Source organism: Anopheles stephensi, chromosome 2, assembly GCF_013141755.1.
Source record: "Anopheles stephensi strain Indian chromosome 2, UCI_ANSTEP_V1.0, whole genome shotgun sequence".
NCBI classification, from domain to species: domain Eukaryota; kingdom Metazoa; phylum Arthropoda; class Insecta; order Diptera; family Culicidae; genus Anopheles; species Anopheles stephensi.
Window position 1 is genome coordinate 91,762,668 of NC_050202.1, and position 21,010 is coordinate 91,783,677.

The 21,010-nt window shown below is 44.0% G+C and overlaps 1 protein-coding gene across 15 annotated transcripts; it reads right to left on the bottom strand.

Annotated features, from left to right (window-relative positions):
* Positions 1–9,636: 9,636 nt before the first annotated feature.
* On the bottom strand, positions 9,637–17,233 carry LOC118506352 (transient receptor potential cation channel protein painless-like). Of its 15 annotated transcripts, none has more exons than XM_036043345.1 (13): positions 17,148–17,233; positions 16,897–17,082; positions 15,098–16,826; positions 14,902–15,026; positions 14,744–14,835; positions 14,634–14,675; positions 13,647–14,544; positions 13,514–13,576; positions 12,248–13,451; positions 11,903–12,030; positions 11,712–11,827; positions 11,594–11,635; positions 9,637–10,731 (listed from the first exon to the last, which is right to left on the bottom strand). In XM_036043345.1, the coding sequence occupies exons 1-7, from the start codon at positions 17,172–17,174 to the stop codon at positions 14,415–14,417; spliced, it is 2,331 nt and encodes a 776-aa protein (XP_035899238.1). In that variant the 5' UTR covers positions 17,175–17,233; the 3' UTR covers positions 9,637–10,731; positions 11,594–11,635; positions 11,712–11,827; positions 11,903–12,030; positions 12,248–13,451; positions 13,514–13,576; positions 13,647–14,414. The 15 variants fall into 15 exon arrangements, with proteins under 15 accessions (XP_035899238.1, XP_035899236.1, XP_035899240.1 ...); XM_036043343.1 differs by having other exon boundaries at positions 11,712–11,833; XM_036043347.1 differs by lacking the exon at positions 13,514–13,576 and having other exon boundaries at positions 11,712–11,833.
* Between the last annotated feature and the right edge of the window lie 3,777 nt (positions 17,234–21,010).

Consider the following 21,010-nt stretch of genomic DNA (forward strand, 5'->3'; position numbering starts at 1 on the left):
ATTGCCACACGTCACAATTTTTACCGAAGAGTTCATTTTTTGCCTTCTATTCTGTGCTTCCAATCGCCCAGTTCCGGGAGTAGAGTAGGCGCCTGAGAACAAAACAAAAGGCATCGTAAAGGAAGCTGTGCCAGGACACGCTGTGCCGGTCAGAACGGTTTCGAAGTTTGCGGCGGACCTACCTCTACAGCTGGCTTTCTAACCAAGAGCTTCTCTTGGCGAATAGGGAACGTCGGCGGAGAATTGTCACTCGTTTAGAAATCGCTTTCTGATTGACACTTTTCTTGTCTTTTCCCGTGTGTTTTCTGTTTTTGCTCACATTTTCACCGTGTGTTTGTGCGAGTGTGTGTGCGCGTGTGAAGGCAGTTGGCGCATTCCCCGAGGGATAGTGCGTACGGCGAATCGTACGCGAATCGATCGCCATGATACGACTTTAATGAGAAAAGTTTTATATTTCATTCTGTTGGCGTGCGCCGTGAGTCTGTTCTTTCATCGTCGGTACACGTTGAAGCTGGGCGCCCGTGATTGATTGGGTGGGATCGATGTCGGGTACTTATAATTTGCCGGAATACTCTCCGGATATCCGGCGGTCCTGGAGCAAGTCTTCATGGCTCGGTTCGATTCTATCTAGTCATTTATCGCTGTCACACCACTCAAGTGTGTGTGTATCGTTGAGCCAGCTAGCCAGCTGATTTCCAGATAGTTTGAACTACCCGAGAACTACCCGGACCGTCTGGTACTGGTAGACGAGAAAGTTTCCCATTAAAACACGATTATGGTGCCCGGTATCGGTTCGTGTGGTGTGTGCGGACAAATTATGCAAATGCAGCACACAACCACAGAGCAGTCCAACCATCGGACTGGTTTAATTTGTGTAACGCAGTGGTGTCATACTTCTGTGCACGCTGTGTTTGGATGGATAAAAAGGGATGGAAAACGTGTTGGCAAATGGATCGGTACCAGCTAGCTGCGCCCGGGTGTATGCGCTCGTGATGATAATCGGTACATTTGTGAGCTAATGAATTTTGAAACGGGCTAATCGGCGCTTCATGTCATCAGTTCGGCTCGGTACATGTATGGTGCAAAGTTGTTCACTTTCCTTTTGAAAGTGTATCCACCTTTTGACACTATTGTTTGAGGCTTCGTGAAATAGAAAAGAATTATTTACATATGAATAATATATGTCAAAAATAACTACATCGCTCTGCTGCTCAGAAAAGTTATTAGAATTGATGGTTAAATAGTGCATTGTTTAAAATCTTGCAATCTATCAGTTAATAACATTTATCAAAGAAACAACGTGTAGTAGATGTAATCGTTTATGGTAACAGTGGTAGACAAAATGTAACAATCTATCTATTATATTTACAGCAAAGAAAGATTTTTGCCAAACTGAATTTTACGGAGGAAAATGCCGTTTCCGTTCGACGAGTTTCCATTTAACGTCTGCTCATCTGTTCATTAATTTTCATTCTATTTTGGGATATGTTTTTGAACAAATGAATATTTAAGGGTTCAGATAGTTTGTTGAACAGGGGTTTAAAAATATCTTGTTCCTTTTTATCGATTTCAAGGTTTTTTTTAAAGAAGATGGAATAAAATTCTGAAAATCTGTTTTTGAATTTCGAATAGGAAGCCGCCTATGCATGAATGCAAATTGCATACCTTTCGGCGCTTTTACAAGCTCAGTGTTGCTGGTGTCGTGTAAACGTTACTTAATGATTTGTATGAGCCAGATCCTTTACACTAGAACGCTTTGCTTATCAAACGATATGAAAAAAAAACCAAAGTAATATCGTCAAATGATTGTTTTACGTGTTTAGCTTAAGGTTTTATCCCTCGTATTATTTATTTCCTCAGCTAGGCCAGATTGTGCTGATCCATTTCTTTGCGAAAGTGCTTTCCACTCATTTCGAAACGGATAGCGCAGCCCTTTCTTTACATTTTCTTTGCCATCCATTACCCCGGCTAGTACCGACCGGAAAGGGACTGTAAAGCTTCTTCTAGCCGCTCTTCACCGGCTTACAATGTCGGTGTAACGGCCTACGCAACAAAAAAGCCACCAGCGTGAACGGTAACGAAGACTCATCGCTGCGAGGATGCATAAAATATGGCAATGTTGTTCAGGCAGCAGGTGCACTCGGTTGTCGGTGTTGCTTGTTTCTGCCGTACCAAGGACCGAACCCGGGAGTGTTGAGGATCGGACGGGGGGGGGGGGGGGAGGGAGGGGTGGAATGTTCTAAACCCACCAGGTGATGGTATCGAATTAGCGAGCGAGCGCGCGTGGTGAAACCTAAACAGGAAAAAGAACATTAAAATACAAATTGAATAGATAACCGCGGTGATGGTGCTTGCTTGCCTGGTTCGCCACCTGGACATGGTAAGTCGCAAAGCAGGTCCCACCGACAACCACCACGTGCCACGGCCACGACAGGAAGCAAACTGTTTGGGCTGAATGGGGTGGTAGAAAATTAAAATTTAAAACATGCCATGACTGAAAGTAATTAAAAATGTGCCTCCATTTTGTCAGTCCGGGAGCCCGTAACGAACGGTTTCGGATGTCTGTCCAATATTGGGAAGGTGGCGTCGTCTTCCCTTGAAAGGGTTGCGATGCCCGGGGAAAAGAGGAAAAATGGATCGTTGGGGCGAGTGTCTTGCACACCCTTCCCGGGGTGTGATTTGTGTAACGAGCTTAACGAATGGCAAGATGGCGATGAAATACCTTAGACACCTTTGGCAGTCTGACTTGTGTCCGCAGGATCGCGCTTAATTATGGTTCCCGGAGCTTTTGGAGCTCTACAGTTGGCATCGGCTACCACTCACTGCAGGAATGTAATAATGTTTCCCCAAGAACTGGAGCGACAGGGCCGGAAAAAGGCGTGGAAAAAAAGCAGACAAACATCAACGTTATCCGATGGAAGACATGTAGCGCATTTGTCTGCGTCTTCGTTACAGCTGTAACTGTCTCTCGATGTCTCGCTCTCTCTGTCTGCATCCCTGCCGAGGGTCGATACCCAAACGCACCCCTAACGACAAATGGCCAACATAAGCACGACTCCTCGGTGTTGTAGTGCTGTGAACCGTTTCGGAAATATGTATTCTCCATTTCCAGGGATTGGGAGGCAACGGATGAGATTTTTATTGCACCGAACAAAGAATGATGACGGGTCATAAATTTCGTAATGAAGAGATTAGCCGACCCCGAGGATTTTCGGAGGACGGATTAGGATTTGGAGAAAGGTTTCAGCGCGAGGGTTACGTTCCTTCAGATTGTTTTCTAATTTTCTGCCACCACATAATCTGAGCCATAATGCACGACAAAGGCGACAGCATAACAAGCTATTGTAACAATAATATCGCTCCATCCTGCTCGCTTTGGTGGCGCTGGTGGCGTTCATTGCTTCCATCCAGTTGAACTCATAGCAGCGTTGGCTGGTGTTCGCGCCAATTTATAAATACATTCGATTCATTTCGTGCCTCATTGTTTATGCACGGTGGAAGTTTCCTAATGCTATTTACTTGCCCAAAAGCAAAAGACTGCCTTTGCCTGAAGTTGGTTGTGCATGTGCTGCATCCATGCACTTTGGCCCGCGCTTACACTCCAGCTCGGGCTGAAGTTAAGTAGATCATGCATACTTCATTAGTCCGTTTAGGGGTAAAAGTGTGCTCAGTATCGTTACTTTTCGATGACATCCACACGTTCAAAAGTGTGGAATGAAGCAGCAACGGCTCCGTCGGTCGGAGCGATCCTCAGCCATCCCAGGGAGCTCACTTGCACTAGCCACATGAGCGGACGCATGCCACCAGCATCATCGATACCGAAACGACCATTAGGTGGCAACTTTTCCTCAGTGTCGCTGTGGGAAAGTGAAGCCCGGAGTACAAGCTTTTATGTTCCCGTTCGGTGGCTTTTTCGTAATCTGTGTTGTTATGCAACCGGGCACGGCGAGGGAACAATTCTCCGTTTCGTTAAATGGCGCACGGGACCTCGACTGCGATAATGGAGAAGTTTAAAGTCCGGCGAGCAGAAGCGAAAAAGAAAATCCTCGTAACCGGCAATGCCCGGTTACTGTGTGCTAACGTGCGGCAAGTTGTGGAAATTGATTGTCACACCGTGCGCACGGGTGCGGCACGATTTTCAACTTAATTTGGGCTAAACTTTGCCCAAACACTCCGGGATGGATTCATCGGATCGGAAAAGTGGCACTTTAAGTTTGCCTGCCAACTACCAATACGGGGTAGAGCGCCCTCCGGAGGTAACCTGGTCGATTGTGATGCCATTTGTCGATGGACGCTTTCGGAGCGGAAGTTTTGCCAAGTTTTCCACCATTCAATCTCTTTCGAATCCTTTCCAATCGCTCTCGGTCGGGGTTTGTAAATGGAGCAGCAAGCGTAAAGCACATTTGACAATTTCCTTCGGTGCTCGGGGTGAGACCGTTCGGCAGCTTATCCATTTGCGCCTTGCCCACTCGTTCGCCTCGGTGACAGTTGTCAAAAGTTTGTCCTGCCACAAAATAGTTAATCCTCCGGCATTTAACGAATTGATCCTCATGTCGTTTTCCATTTTTCTATCCATTTGCTCCGATTGCTTTTACTGCACAGTCGTCGTCTCGGTGCATTTGGATCGCTGCACACCGGTGGTAATGGATCCACCGGGAACTGGAGGGATTGTTTTTCAACAAATCCTGGGGATGGATGGATAGAACGGTTCCCCCTATTCTGACAAGCGTGTTGTGGTTTAGTGCAGTGTTGTGTTTTTTCTGTCATTTTTATTTCTCCTTCTTTTACCAACAAACATTTCTTGGAGCGCTTGTTATGCCGGCGAACTGAATCTTTCAAAGCGACGAAGGAAGTTGCACTTCCTGCGTTTCGTAGTAAAGGAAGCTAAAGCAAGGGGACAAGTTGAGCGTTCGTGGGAGAAAATACTTCCCATTATCCAGACACAACACACACACACAGAGGAAGTCGCTTACATGTTTCGGTAAGGGGAAAAATAGAAGCGCAAAATGTATGACGCGATTGGCGGAGAGTCTATTTTCCGGTTGAGCAAATTTTATGCTGCAACTATCACCTTGACTAAAAGCGAAACAATGTTTACCTGCGTGTGTGTGTGTGTTGTTGTTGAAGATTGGTCTTGCATGAAGGTGAGTGTGCGGTTTATGTCGGAACCTTGATCTTGTAGCAGTCATTAAATCATGAAGAGGAAAGAGAGGCCTGTGCAGTGGAAAGCTGAAAAAATCCAAAAAAAAGGTGACTTTATTGGAGTAATAAAGAAAGCAAACATTCTTAAAATAATCGGTTCTAACACATTCGGTCACACACAGCCGAGTTTTGAGACGACAGCGATCTTTCTGATTGGATCGCCCGAAGCTTTTTCTGACATTTGAAGTGACAGCATGGAATTGTTGCGAAAAGGACAGACATCATTGGTAATTTTGTGTTCAAATCTTGCATATTTGGATCTTAAATGTCATGCTAGAAGACTACTTTAAGAGATTAATGATTTTTTTTCCCTTCCGATTTGGATTTTCTACGAACAGAGGGTTTTTTAACAACTATATATTTGAGTGAAGATCTAAGAGATTATTTTAGAGGAGTTTAACTTCAACTTCATCAAAAATGAATCGCTTGAATTTAGCCACAAGAATGTTGAGCATTAATTTATTTATTATTTTCTACCCATTCGGCCGACTACCACATTTCAGCGTAAACAAATACAAAATATAGGATTTCTGATTGAAGTGGCACAGACTGTGTCAAAATTAGATTGAAAAGCACTGTACTTTGTATTTATCATCCAACTCCGCGTTGTATCTGTAATATCTGGTGTGATACCAACAGTCCATAACGTACCAGACGTCTCCATTGTGCATTCACAGTCTGCTAAATATTCCCTATTAATGGATAAGTGTATAAATAAAATGATTTAACGTCTAAGCGAAAATGTCAAACGTTTGCATAATTATGGCATGTCATTCTGAAATCAGTTATGGCTCTGAAAATAACGCTCGTATAAAATGAGATGGTAGTGGTGTTGTGGCCACACTTTGCACTCCCGTCTCACAGCCAAAGTTCATCGAGGGACGAATGAACGGATGCGCTGCTGTGAATGAATCTTTTGAAACCATACCCAATTACAAAGATCAAGCGATGGAGGGACAAATTTTGGTGCACCACAAAAGGTTTTGATTTATTTACCAGCTTGCCACGGGATGGCAAAGAGTGGGCCAGCCCACTAAGCAGATGAAGCCGCTAATGCCAGGCCCGGATGATATGAGTGCAGCAGAAAAACTTCTATCAAGATTATTCAATAAGAACAAAGTTGGTCCAGTGTTTTGAGGTTGCATTATAAGTGGAAAGAGAGAGATAGAGAGAAAGAAAGAAAGAGAGAGAGAGAGAGAGAGAGAGAGAGAAGGCGCTCAAGCTGCCTTGAGATCAAAGTTGAGCTGCTCCGTAAGTGGCCTGCTGTTGGCAAAGAAAGGCGAACTGAAATACAAGGGGAACAGTCGACGAGTCTTGTACATGAGCTCCGGTGGTGGTCGTGCCCGTTGAACGAAGGGGTAGCTTCCACCGATTGGCCCCGGAGTGTTACATACACAGTTCCGCTGGTAATTCTGAGGCACTAAGAACCCAAAGCTGGCGGTGCTGGTGGTAGCAAATTTGTCTCATATTCATGCTCATCAATGATGAGCAGATCTAAGCAGGGTTTTGGGACAAGTATGGAGTTTCACAAACAGCGTCAGATTGCCTGCGATATAAAGCTCTCAAAGGACCGACCAAAGGAAAGGACCAAAAGGAGGCAACCAGAACAAAAAAATAACCGAACGATGTAGGATAGTTTTTCATAACGGTCCCGGGAGGACCGTTTCACTGCGACACACTCTGCCCTGTCGGTACACGGGTTAAAGGAAAGGCGACTGTGCTTGTGATAAAAATCGTCTAAAGTTTTTCAATTCATTACGTGTTATCTTGCTTTTTTTTGTTTGTTTTGCAGCAAGTCATGGTAGTTTTGCGCCGTGGTATTGTGTACTCTGCACGCCTTAGGAAATTGAGACTTGAAGTGAAGGTGCCGTTGAGAGGCGAAATAAGAGCTTTAGCAGTGGCGAGTGAAACATCCCCTGTATGTATGCTGCGTCTCGAGCGCACTTTGCTAGGAAATGAAGTGATTGCTCCTAAATGATAAGAACGATCGAGATCTGACATGTGTGAACGTCATCCGATGAGTAAACATACAAGAAGTTCGTTAACTTGGCGGTTGCGGTAAATTTAAACCACAAAGACAAAAAAGTACCATGCATGAGAGCAAATCAAATCATTATCCCGCCCTTGGTCCATGGTCTTGGTCCATGTTAAGTATAGAAAAGCAGAAGCTGGTACTGTAAACGACCGCGTACGTCTGATAATAACGCTACATCCGTTTGAAACAAAACGTCTGATTAAGCATTAAAAAACGACGAAACATCCACAACCGCACCATTTCACATTCCGTACTATGGAAGACTCAACTTTTTAGCGATAAAAATGCGATATCGCTTAACATTCGGCATGTTCGGGGCGTTGTTGGGTAAGGACCGGCCTTGGGTGGGTCGAGAAAGCCGAAAGAAAGTTTTCTTCACAGCTTGCCACAATGGCGAACGGTGGCAGTGGAAGAGGAATCTCATTTCCGCTTGCTATGCCACAAAGAGGCGGAACTACAAAAGGCGGCGGCCGTGTTTGCTCGATCGGATAGAGCTGGTTGAAACGGATGAATGGAGCCATTTTTGGAGCTGGTCCTCCCGCTCCATCGATGTGTGAGTTCGCTTTCTTTTGCGCTCGCTGTGAAGTCAGCCGAAATGTATAGCCTTGGTGAGTTGATTTGAAGTTGTGGATTTGTGAAGACGATTGGTCGGAACGGGACTCGATGGAAGCGACTGACTTAAACGGCGTTGTTGACGCGTATTAAGGCACGTGTTCTTTCTCTCGGTGGACACAGCAGTGCTGGAGATTATTATGGTCGGTTGGTCCACTGAATGGAACGCACCATGTGGTTCCATGCGATTACTGGCAGAAGGCAGAACGGCAGTAGTAACTTTCTTGTTTTGAGCTCGACTCCGAGCTCCATGGCGGGTTGGGTGATAGCTCGCGGTAAAAGTTGAACAAAAGCAGAAAAATCAATAAGCGAATTAAATCGCAATGCTCGGTTTATGAGAAAGTGGGGGAAAACCTTGTGGGTGAATCAAATCTTACGGCTCTGTTTTTCCTTTCCAAAGTCAAAAGATAGGCCCTTCAGGGCTCAAACACGCTTCTGAAGAGGGGACACGGAGGTGGAGACCCTTGCAAGGCTTCGAAGTGTGCAGCAATTCCCTAATTTACCCATTTTTACGATTTCCCTGCTCGCACTAACAAGATAAATTTTATGAGTTTTAAGCAAACACTCGTCGGAGCGGGACATGGGGATGGCATAGCGCTCTCTGCCTGTCTGGCACAGTGCCGCAGTTACACCGTGTTTCATGCTTCGGCTACCGATCGCTTGATGAACATGAAATTAGTCGATTAATCTTGGCAATCTTCTTCGAGCATTATGACCATGGATGTTGTTGTTGTTTAAATATTATAGAGATTATGACCATGGATGGGAAACAGCTTTACTGGAGCCTCGAACGTTTCCGCCCTCCGTTTTCGTGAGCATCCCAAACGGCAGCCAAGATTGGAGAACGGTGCTCACGTGTACGTCGGCCGGATCATTGGGTGCATTGCTTATGACAATGAGATCGTAAAAATTCATCCCTTCCGACCGTGCTAGGCCGTGAGTTTGGGGCTATTTTACGCTTCTGCTACCCTACCGGCTTTCCGAGCAGTTTCTTTCGTCGTCGATATTCCAACGCTGGCCTGCTGTACCGCTGGTGGAAATAGCTGCCGGCTGGCCGGTTTTGTGGGCTGCTAAAATGATCAGAAAGGATGCTTTTGTTTGGCGGCAAACCTTACCCCGCACGTTCCTTATCTTGTCGGCTCGACGACCCAAGTTATCGGTGGAGCTCATCTTGGTGATGATCGCCGAGGTTGAAGTGTCATCTGGCCATGGGAGCAGCAGCACACGTATACAAACATGCATTATTTATGACGTTGCAAGCAGTGGAAAATGTTATGCTAATATACGAACACAATGGCGAAACGCTTACGTGCAGTTGGCGTAAGGTGAGTGAGTGTGCGAGCGACAAAAAGGAGCAGTAGCCTGCCGGCTGTCAAATGATCGTTTGCCATCTAGGAAGAAACTCGTTTGCTGCATGCTTTTTTGCTGCCATTTTCAGTCAAAAGGTGGATTTGTTGTGCTGTGTGCCATACGTATTGATTTCGAGTTTTCATTTCGACCCATTCGAGCCAACTTTTTCTCGCTTCTTGGAAAGCATTTTTACCTGTTTCAATCGTACTCGCTTCGATTGTTTGTCACAGCGTTCTAATGCATAGTTTAGTAAACAGACATTTTCCTGGCGCTTTATTACAATCCTCGGTCAACAGTTTTGTTTGTCCCAGGGATGCAAGATTGCACCTCAGAGATGATGACCGCAGGCAGCAACAGAGTATTTGAAGTGCATTGCAGCTCGTGGCGTGATAGGAAATGTTCACTGCGTGTAAAAATGGACACAGTAGTACACAGCGTACGCAGAGATTAAACCTTATCGCTTTATTATTATTTCCTTCATATAAAAAAAACAAACAATTGCTATAAAATCATTAAAATTTCCTATAATAGATGTTGAGTCATCAAATGAGGAGCATTTGCTGACCTTGTATTTGATGTAATTAAATCACTTCTTTAGAGCTTTGGTTCAGCTTTGGATCAGCTTTGGTTTTGTTAAAAGGTCTTGTTTTCCTAAATTATCTTCTTAAATCTTATACCAGAATGTAATTTTCTACAGCTAACCAGGGCATCTTACCAACCAGCTAACCAACCCAAACATGATCAACAAAATGGCCAAGTCGTCTCTAATTAATAGAAAAAACCACAAGCTCACAGCGTCAATAATGACGAATTGTGATAGTCATTGAGGCGTACAAGCTGATCTCATTTCCTACGTCACAAAGCATCTCGTTATAACAAGGCAAGAAGTTAGTCATAAACTGTTTGTTATGACGTTGTCGAGCTTTTCTTAATCAAATTCTTTCATTCTCAGAAAAAAAACTGATAGCCGTTTGTTTCCGTTCCGGACACATCATATGTACGTCAATTAATGGCGGGCCGAGGCCATAACGCCGCCGGGCTTCACGCGACAGGACCGGGGCTACAATCCCATCCCGTGCGCAGTGTTGTGCTAGCTTACTGCGGGTAACATCAACTCACAGAAAGCCAGAAATGACAGGCCAAGACCTTTCCGGGAAGTAGTGCCAAGGAAGAATAAGAAGTAGTATTTTGTTCTTTCCTTTTCAAAAACCGCAGCGCTCTTTTGGAACGAACGCACGGAGAGCTCTCGATTCAGAGGAGGCATTTGCCAACACGTCCGAAACATGAGATAGTCCGGGCCAAAGAACAAGCAGTAGATCCGCGAATGTCGGCGATTAGTTAGCGCAGTAAGATTCATCATTGTGTGTCAAAGTTTTGCTCTTAGTTTCGTGGCCGGTTCCTGTTTACGGTATGTTGCAGCATTTGCTAGAGTCTGTGCAAATTCCCCATCTATACTCCATGGCAGCGCCTCAGGATTTCGTCGCGACGGATTTAATCTGTGCAGCAGTACATCGTTGTTGTTCCTAGGTATCCTGTATAAAATAAAACATTACTAATCGTGGTGACTATACAACACCATACAGTATAACAATAAAAAAATTGAGAAATTTAATAGAACTTTCCTGTAAATAGCCGTCGTATGTGGTCCGACTTGCTGGGTAGTTCTTTATGCATGATTTCACGAATTCGCTCAAAAAGTAGCAGTGTTTAATTTTTACTGTTGTTTTAACGTCTGAACCTTAATTTTTAAGTCTGAAGGCGTTCTTCTTTATGAAGATAACTTCGATTCTTACCCACGTGTGGTTATGTCACATTCAAATGACATGTCACAGTTTATCAATGTGAAATCCCCTTATTTAAATTGTTCCATTCAACTCATACAAGAGGAATTTGATGGATTGGTCGTTAGGGCCAAGACATTCAAAGTCTCAAGTAGGGATGGGAAGATCCTACCATTTGCCGGATCGGATATGGGTCGAGCGCTCCAATACCGGAGTTTAGATTTGCAACTGAAGCGAGAATCCGCAGTCCGTAATTCAATATGAAATAAAAACGAGTCCGGAGCTGGTCGGAATCATTCTTTCGGTGCGGATGGGAATCGTGATTCCGACTCGGATCGCCCATCTCTACCATGTACAGGCACGATGTTTAGCCGATTGTTGCATGTTAGCAACCACGAAAGCCATGTGAGTGACCCCGATTGGCACCACTTCAAACCAGAAAGTCCATGTGATGATAAGCGCAAACGTTTCTTGAGACGTGCTGATTGTATTTGTGTTTAATTTTTCGTTGAATTAACTTTTTAGACCTAGTGACTTGTATTTGTCTCGTTCGGCTCGTGATTGATAAATAAAAATAAATAAATAAATTCAAACTAACATTGCAAATACTTACAGCTCAACGCAACTGACATCATGGTAGGGGTAAATATAAAACCTGTATCACGTGAACAAAGTTAGAGTAGGTACGGAGTTAGCTGCCAATTCGCCAATCGCCACTCACAGTGACTCACCCGCTTAAAATGTCCAACCTCTTGTTTTCCTTGGAAAAGACAGCCATCATGTTTTCGCGCATTGAAATATGGTAAAGTTTTAAAACCACTTTTAGGCGTCTACATTCCCGATCAATCTGTTCCTGTCAACGCAAGAGACAAAGTGAAGTAAATGGTAGGGAAAGTTTAGCTTAATACTGAATGTAGCTTACCGGAACATTGCCGACTGCCGAAAATAGCAACAAAACCATAAACAAAACTGATGCTTCAAAAGCAAGCGGCTTGAACTGTACGATACACCATTTAACAAAAGTACACACATCCGAGCTGTTTACTTCTGCTGCAAGCGGAAACCAAAAGATACGATCAGCAGTAGTTTAGGATAAAAGATTAATAGTTATCGCGGACTTATGAAATGATACAGTCTTTCGTGACTTTTGGTGAGTGAGGACAATGAGTAACTGTAAAGCCAGCTTGGAGTGTAGAGGAAGCTCTATCGCTCACGACTCAACCAACAAATGACAATCTAGAAGTAAGTAAAAATACAAATAACTGACCTGAGTAATAAGAGTAGTAGCAGAGTGTGAATATGATTGGAATAAACGAATACACGACGAAACTGGTCCAGAACTTGACCATCACAATATCCAGCGCGTGTATATGGTTTGCCAATGGATTGTAACTGCCAATGCACCTTTCCATGGCAAAGCCCGCCAGCACTGTCGTACAGGAGAAAACTGACGCATCTAACAAGGGCTTCTTGAAAACCATGGTCTTCCCAACGATAAAAGTGAATAAAATAAACTCCACCGACATGGTTGCAAGAATCGATACATCCGCTAGGAAAAGAGACCTTTTCGCACAACGAAAGATGTTTTTCAAGTAAGCTCCATTTTTGAAGACTTCATACATGTACAGAACGCCTAGAATCACTTGTGTAACAAAGATTAACCACCATTTCGGTAGGAAAAGGCAAACCACACACACAGGCAATGGGAGAGCTCTCACTGCTTTCAACGCATCTATGTACCACTTGAACGGTGGCTCGCGTATATACAGCAAGGTGGATATTACCGGATGCTCCAAAAGTTGCAGTCGATCGATGGATGCAGATATTTTCAATTCGTGGGTAAACTCGATCAGCGCTGGAAGGATGCTTTCGTCCGAAGCGTTCCACGATTCTTCGTTTCTGCTCGATTGGCACTTCGTTTTGCACTGCGGTGGAATGAAATTGTCCAACCTCACGGAAATGTTGCCACTTCGATCGTAAGTAATGCAGCTGTCTAAATGTTGCTGAAGCACGATCGGATCGATGTTGCACAAAGCATATCGGCCAAAGGTGTCTCTGCCACCGACATAGGCGCCTTTCTCTAGGAGTAGCTTCTGAACGCGCTTTAGCTTGTACTTGGCCGCGTAGTCCAATGCCCGACGTTCTGTACGATCGGCATCGTCTATGTCTATGAGTGGATCGTTTGAATAAACCGTCAGACACTTGTAAAAGGGACAATCGTTATCGTTCTCGTTCACACAATGTATCAGTTCAATGAGCAGATGTTCTTGCTCGTATGTTCCATTCCGTCCCTTTTTTGTTAAAAGTCGTTTCCGCTTATCGTCGGAATGTTTTTGAGGCACCTCTGCAAACATATAGCTATTCACGGTTTCACAAAGTAAGGTAGTTTGATCTGGTAAGCTTTTGGTTGCCCACTCATAATGATTGTATCCATTTTGAAGGGTGCGTTGGTCGTGTGAGAAGAGAGAGTCCTGTAAGACAAAAGACTAGCATGATTACCATCGGCAAACCACTGACTCACATTTGCACTAACATCATCACTACGAAATGGGGGGATTAAGAGTTCCTGTGGGCCAGACACGTTAATTTCATCAGGCTGTAAGGTGGCAACAACATTTTTTCGAATAAAAACTGGCACTTAACGAACAGCGACTCAAACACTTTACCCCAATCAATCCTTTCCCTGTGTTGCACACCATGCTTCAACGAAATCAGCTCGCTCACTCCAGTGCTTCAATACTGTTTACTGAGATCGCTCAGAGCGTACTGATGATCCGCTTTAAAATGTGCGAGCAGTTTGCCCCACAGTCATGGTGTATGAATAGGTCTCTGTACACGGTACGCTTCTTTGATAACGAATCTTTCTAATACCACCACAAAAAAAAAATCGCTCGCGCTGTAAAAATGAATCGCGTGCATTATTGTGTTTACACGGCGCGAATCATTTCATGATTTTTTGGTACCTAAGAAAAGACATCGGTACCTTTCGCTCAAAGAAAAAGAGTAAGAATAAATAAAAATACTCTTCCCTCAAAGCCTTCAACGTAATCCTTTAATTAAGCCTTTAATAAACAGTCCTCAGTGTGTATGGTCAATCTGCTCGAATTCACCGAGCACTCTTCCTTCGCGGGTAGAAAAAATATGAATTTGAAAATGAATGAATAAGTTTGCAGTTTATTTAGTTTTGAAATAAACTTTAATATCAAAATACAATCGTATACTTGTTCTGTACGATTAAACTGTGTACAAAAAAACGAAACGTTGCGTGAACCATGTAAAAGGTTCACACAGTGCCAATGTCTAAGTGTCAAAGACTCCGCTTGCCATTCATAGCATCTTCACCCAATAGAGGTAAACCACCTGCGTGGATGGCCTGTGTAGGATCACTGTGCGATGATGTCGGAAGGATGCTGAACGCTTAGCGCCTCATTGTCTCAGGATGTGCTGGATAGAAAGATGTGATTTTTCAGGGCTGCTGCAAATTCGGCGCTCGTATTCACAGGAAAGTCGACGACGGTGCCTGACAGTTTGTTCAGTTTTATTTGATTGTCGTTTTCCAATTGCCTTAAAATGAGTTCGATACGTTGAGTTCGATACGTTGAGGGGTTGGAGCTATTGTCGACGCGCTAGAGGCGCAGTGTCGCTATACTTACATCTCAACATAATGGACGTCATGACAGCCATGGGGGATAAAGCTGTAGAATGAAAAAAACGTTTGACTGATCAAACGAATTAAAATTTACAATTTACTACAATCACTCACACGTTGCCGAAGAATTTTGAGAATTGTTCATACAGCCAAAGACGTCCAGTTCGGACGCAAATCTCGTGTTGAGTAGACTTCTTCCTGATAGCCTGCGGTGGAAGTTCGGAAGGGCGTTTAATCATGGTGAATGTACATAGTTGTGCAACCATACCTACCGACACGTCTGCGACAGCTGAAGCCCCCAACAAATTGTTGACCGCAACCGTTAAGATGATTAAGAACAGTACAAACGCAATGGCACTCCATGTGTTGAACTGCATCTCGCTGGTATTCAACTCCCCTGCAAGTGAAGCCACAAAATCACGTGAAGCGAGATGTGATGCGACAACCTATCACACAGCCGGTGTTTACCTGTGAACAAGGCAATAGTCTGCAACAGCTTAGCCCACACATTTACCGATTTCAGTGTGATATATGTTGCATCGACAGTCGTGTCATTGTCGGTGTGCAATTGCCCGGGTGGTTGATCTGTGCCCTGATCGTTCTCGAGTAAAATGTTTGCCAATAGAATGAAAATGAACGAATACACTGCTAAACTCCTGCAGATATTCGCAAGCACCGTGTCGAGGTTGTAGACATCGTTGGCGAGTTTGCTGTAACTGGCCATACACCGTCTTAGCGCAATGCCCACCAGCACTGTCCTAATCGTGAGCACCGATTTGTTGACGAACGAGTCTTGTAGCATTAGTGCTATAAATAGTGCTAATTCTCCCAGCATCGTGTAAAATCGCAACTGCCGAAGTTCACGCCAAAGTACCGTCTGGTTCTCTTGGCCAGCCCAAACTATCTCACAAACATATCGAATGACTTCGAAAAGAAAAAGAACGAATAGAATAACTAATGTAAATTTGGTCATATTCTGGTCACTAGCCCAATCCCACAGCCTGAAGCAGCCGTTCAGCAGTAACAGGAAAGGCAGAGCTCTCACTGCTTTCAACACCTCTATATACCACCGGGACGTTGCGACTTCGCGTATGTACAGCAAGGTGGATACTACCGGATGCTCTATAAGCTGAAGCCGAGTCTCCTTGTTTATATCGTTCGATGCAGATATTTCCGATTCGTTAGTAAACTCGATCAGCGCTGACAGAATGCTTTTGTCCGAAGCGTTCCACGATTTTTTGCTTCGCTTCCAGTGGCTCGTTTTGCACTGCGGTGGAATGAAATTGAGAAGCATCACGAAAATGTGGCTTTGATTGGACTCTCTACCATCGTACCCTTCGCCAATAGTGTAAATGCAGTTGTCTAAATGTTGCTTAAGCACGATCGGATCGATGTTGCACAAAGCATATCGGCCAAAGGTGTCTCTGCCACCGACATAGGCGCCTTTCTCTAGGAGTAGCTTCTGAACGCGCTTTAGCTTGTACTTGGCCGCGTAGTCCAATGCCCGACGATCTGTACGATCGGCATCGTCTATGTCTATGAGTGGATTGCTTAAACAAAGCGTCAGGCACTTGTAAAAGGGACAATCGTTATCGTTCTCGTTGACACGATGCATCAGCACAATGAGCAGATGTTCTTCGACGTATGCTTCATTCGTTTTCTTAGCTAATAAAAGGCGTTTCAGTTGATCCTCGGTAAGGGTTTCGAATAAGTACTTTAGCATGTCGTAGTCACCAATTTTACAACATTTTAAAAGAATCCCTTCCGGCACCGTTTGGCTTTCCGTAGCGTTTGGAAAAATTCGGGTTTGAAATAATTCTCTTACTTTCCACTGAGCCTCTGTTACAAGCACATCCAATGTTTGGTCAAAATCGTTGACTTCGTTGTTCGCAATGTTACACTTTTGCGACAGAGTTTTTAAAAACTGTTGGCGTTTACTCGCTTCCGGGTAAGAGTCGTCGAGCCAGGAAGCAGGAATGTTGGCATTATAGCTCAACAGTACCGATAAGCATTTCATAGTCTTTATGAGCGTGTCTCGCGTAATTTGCTCACAAAGCAATTCTAGCGCAGTTTTGTTGGCTGGTGGTTGCGTTTTTTGGTCTACAGTGGAATGTTGGCAAGACAACAGCATCTTGAGATTTGCTTCCTGATGCGACAGTGCCGCAATGTGAATCGGGTATTCTCCTGTATCGAAAGGCTGCGCAAAGAACAATCGAAAATACAGATTACGATGAACTTGCTCATGTCTTCAGACATATTGCACTGACCGTATCATGACCAGCCAAATGCGTTACGTATGCATACACGAAAAACTCACAACCGGGTTGTTCCAAAATCATCCGGAATATTGGTTGTAACGCTTGGCATTCCGTTCGGAGATCTGAGCTCAATGATTTGAGCGCATACACAAAGTGTCCCAACCTCTTCTTCTTAACCATTTCCTCCAACTGATCCTGAAAGAGAGCAAACAATTACGCTCCTGATCTGGTTGAAGCTATTTAAGTTTTAAAATATTTACTTTCAACACTTCGATCCCGAACTTCATAATTGAACGAGATCGAGCAACACCTATTGGCACACACGGCACTTTTCGCAATGATTGCCTTGTGCTGATCTTGCCACTAAATACACAGTTGATAAGCCTGTGAGCTTATGTTGATAGCCGTGGTTTGATTGTACAATCACATTCAAAAGCTGTCGAAACATAACGAAACGGTCACTCACATCAACACATTTTACGTTAGTTGATGAACTGCATGAATAATTAGGGGTGAGGCCGATTCTTTGACGACTGCCGTATTAACGTCCACGCCACTACCAAAGACAAGAGTGTGAAAGTGATAGTTTCACCAACAACAGTGGCTTATTCAGGCAATCTAAGAAGCTGTGAAACGTCCGAACAAGTTTCAAGGGACCGATAGAGCTTCCGATCACCATTGAGGTAAAGTCACCGGTACGACGGCTTAACGTTTCTCGGGATCAGTGGGTAAGATATGGGATCTTTCACACCTCAAATGAAACCGCAGGATCAGGTTCAGCTGATTGAGAGAAGCGTCAATGAAAATGGGCGATCTCTCCTGGATGGCCTTGGCGCCGTAAATGTTCAGAGGCGTTTGAGCGAATGTAACGATGCTGGGACCATGGAGAGGCTCTGTCAGCAAATACTGATTTTATACAGGGACGATCATTGAAGTCGTTCGAAACAACGACTTTCTGGGATGAAATCGATAGCTAAGTAAACGATAATCGAGGAGCCACTACAACGATGAGCTCTGTAAGTAATGATCTCACCTGACTCGTTAATGAAGTAGTGGACGTCAGTACGCCCTGCGCTATATCGAGGAACTCTGGAGTAGGTTCAGCAGGGACGCGTTGTGTATGTTAGTACGCAAGGAAATAAGAGTGCATGCAGATGAGATTCTGTAATAACCAACAGAAGACTTGAAACAACAGTTTAGGATCGAGTACTTACTCGTGTCCGTACGTGTCTCGTGCAAACGCGTACATGGGTTATGTGTCCTGCTCGACGCCTGGCAGGAATGCTGGTTTAGTTCCGTATCTGGTGGTTATAAGCGTAGGACAATGTGCTCGAGAATGTGCTAGATACGGACGAGCTCAAAGGCATTCAAAATTATGTACTTGTTTGACGGTATGCAGGCCACCGGTAAGGGCCTTGAAACAACGTACGTGCCACACGCAACTCAAATATCTAATCGTAATCCTCACTGTACACGCAATAAAGGGTCGAGTTGGTTAGGCCGGTGGTTTCGATGTAAGAGAATGTAACGATATAAAGGAAATCGTTTTCGGATGTTGTTATGATTTGTGCCTTTATTTATTTAGAGCCCAGAAAACGTTACGAGACCCGTACAAGCGGTACCTTTCCTGCTAGCCTTGCAATGAGGCACCAAGAAACGTCGGCCGTAGTGATGGTGTTTGCAAATAAACATCAAACGCATGATGAATGATTTTGTAAGAAATTTGATTTCTCATGCCACCGAATGAGGTGAGTTTGGTGCGCTTTCAGGGATGGTTCCAAAGAACAGCCTCTACGCGCATAGAGTAATATGTGTAGATTTATTCGAATACGGTTGGGAACGATTTTTCCTTTTGTTTGTGAACAGCAAACCTCTAACAAAAGATTCAACGTGCTAAACGAGAAAGGAAAAAACAAACCCCATATGTAGACGGGAGGAAGAGAACCAATAATAAAGTAAAATTAATGAACATTAATATTAATCGACAAAAAGGATGTTGCCATAAAGGGAGCTCATCTGTTTCAATACGGCCTACGGTCAAACGGCATTAATAAATGGAGCTCATTCTTGTTGTGATACGCATTCACCTTTACAGTCGTGAACATCATCGCTCCAAGCAGTAAGACGCCAATGGCTCTGCCTTAGGTTGTCATGACATATCACTCATTCGAGCCCTTTGATCTTTACCGCTTCTAACTTGTCCAAAAATTTCATACCATGTCCGCCAAGCCATACGTTTCTAGCGTCTAGATTGACATCACCCTTATGGTACAACAGTTTGGGAACAACGGAAAGTGGTCTAACAGAAAGATTCATTGGTCATCGAATTGTCAGTTCAAATGATTCACTGTACAAACAGGCCTCACTGTAGTGGTCATATAGAAACAATGAATCAACTGTTTGTTTGTTTTTAGATTTAGATTCGAGTAAAAGAGCAATAGTTCACTGGCAAGATGGAAAGTTTATTTCTAACCACGATAGCTGCCTGACGATAGCTACCTAGAATTGGCGGTATTTGATAGTGTGCAATCGGGGTGATACACCGAATGCCAATGTAAAAATAGTTTGTGTGTAATTTGGCTTATCAGAATTAGCGAGAATTGAGCGATTGGTTCGCAAATGATGATGGATCAGACGAGTTTCTTTTTTGTTAGAATTCCCCATGGAACCTTAACTTTGATGCCCGTTGAACTGTTGCTAAAGAGAGCCAAAATAACTCTTATCAAATACTGCTGGCTCACCAGCCGAACTATTGACATTGCTTTGGGTTTTTCGGCGGTATATTGAGGTAAGTTTTATCTCTCCTGTGATCTTTAGCAAACTTTTGAAAGTTTAATGCATATTTATGTATTTGATCTACGAAACACCAAAACAGACATTGCTAAGTAGCTGAAAGAGATTTATTCTTCAAAACTGCATAACTTTAGGCGAAGAACAAACCACATGCAACGATTCAAGCGCCCAAGGTTATGCAGCGCGTAGCATTAGAATGCTTTAACGCCTACCATAAGGTTTGTTCAATTGCACGAACGACAGCGTTTGGGTTCGATCGTTCCATTCGTTGCCTTAACTTCGATCAATTTCCCTTCCACAAAATAATGGCACCGAACGGCATCTTGGTAAAAAGTGTTTCTAAGTGAGATTGAATTTTACCGAATAGCCTTTCCGATGGGTTCTTTCCCATCGGCAGGTACATGGGCGGTCTTTGTTTCATACCCCATGCAAGTAAGTTTCTGTGTCAATTGTTTTAAATTGTAGATGGCACCATCACACAATTACGTGAAGGAGCCATGCACGAAGACGGTTCCATGTTTCTCCGGTTCGGTTCGACCTCGCTACTACGAAAGTAGGCGTGATTGAATCGTTGCCGAGCACAGCAAGGGGGTGACATTTGAATATTCAATGTAATCACAACTCTTACCGACAACGAGCTCAAAGGCGTTCTCGAAATAATTCACTGCACTCGAAACGATTGCCCGGTGCTTAGCTAGAGCTTTGCGGTACGGCTCGAGAGTTTGCATAACGCAGGACAGTACAGGAAACCAGCAAACGAACCGGGGAATAATGTATTTGGAAAATGTTTCAACCTAATCCTACATTTGCAAACCACAAAAAGGAAACCCTGTGGCTTCATTAGAGCTAAATCGATAACAAGGCTCATCTCACGGCTGCTGTCCCATGCTGTCGTCTTGTTCGGATGCTGCAAGTGGATTTGATGATCGCTGGAACAGCATAACGATGAAACGTGCCGTTGATCCGTGTCGAGTGAAGGGCCAAGGACTTGTGATATTTAGCTACGCAAGCTAGGTGAAGAAGCAGTGAAAAGCAATGTCACAGGAACTCAAGATTGTACCGAGTGGTAGGATATAGCGTTGCAAGCAAAAAAAAAAACCGAAAATATACCGAGTGCTGTATGTTTATGCATGAGCAGAACGAAGCAGAAGAATTCATAAAACTTCATAAATAAACATACATTCTGTTTTCATTCTGAAGGCGCTCATCATTGTCATCGCATCTATCGGGTGAATATAATAAATTTAATTCCGTCTCTTGGTGCGGTTGTGTATCTGTCTCCAGCGCAAGGTGTTTGGCCCGCTAGTAGTAATGAGCGGTACAACCGGAG

Coding starts and splice junctions, on each gene's coding strand:
- LOC118506352 (XM_036043352.1), bottom strand. CDS start 17,174: ATGAAGTTCGGGATCGAAGTGTTGAAA. Junction 14,836..14,901: donor CAGCTGTCGCAGACGTGTCG/GTAGGTATGGTT, acceptor CTTCCACCGCAG/GCTATCAGGAAGAAGTCTAC. Junction 14,676..14,743: donor TCAAAATTCTTCGGCAACGT/GTGAGTGATTGT, acceptor TTCATTCTACAG/CTTTATCCCCCATGGCTGTC.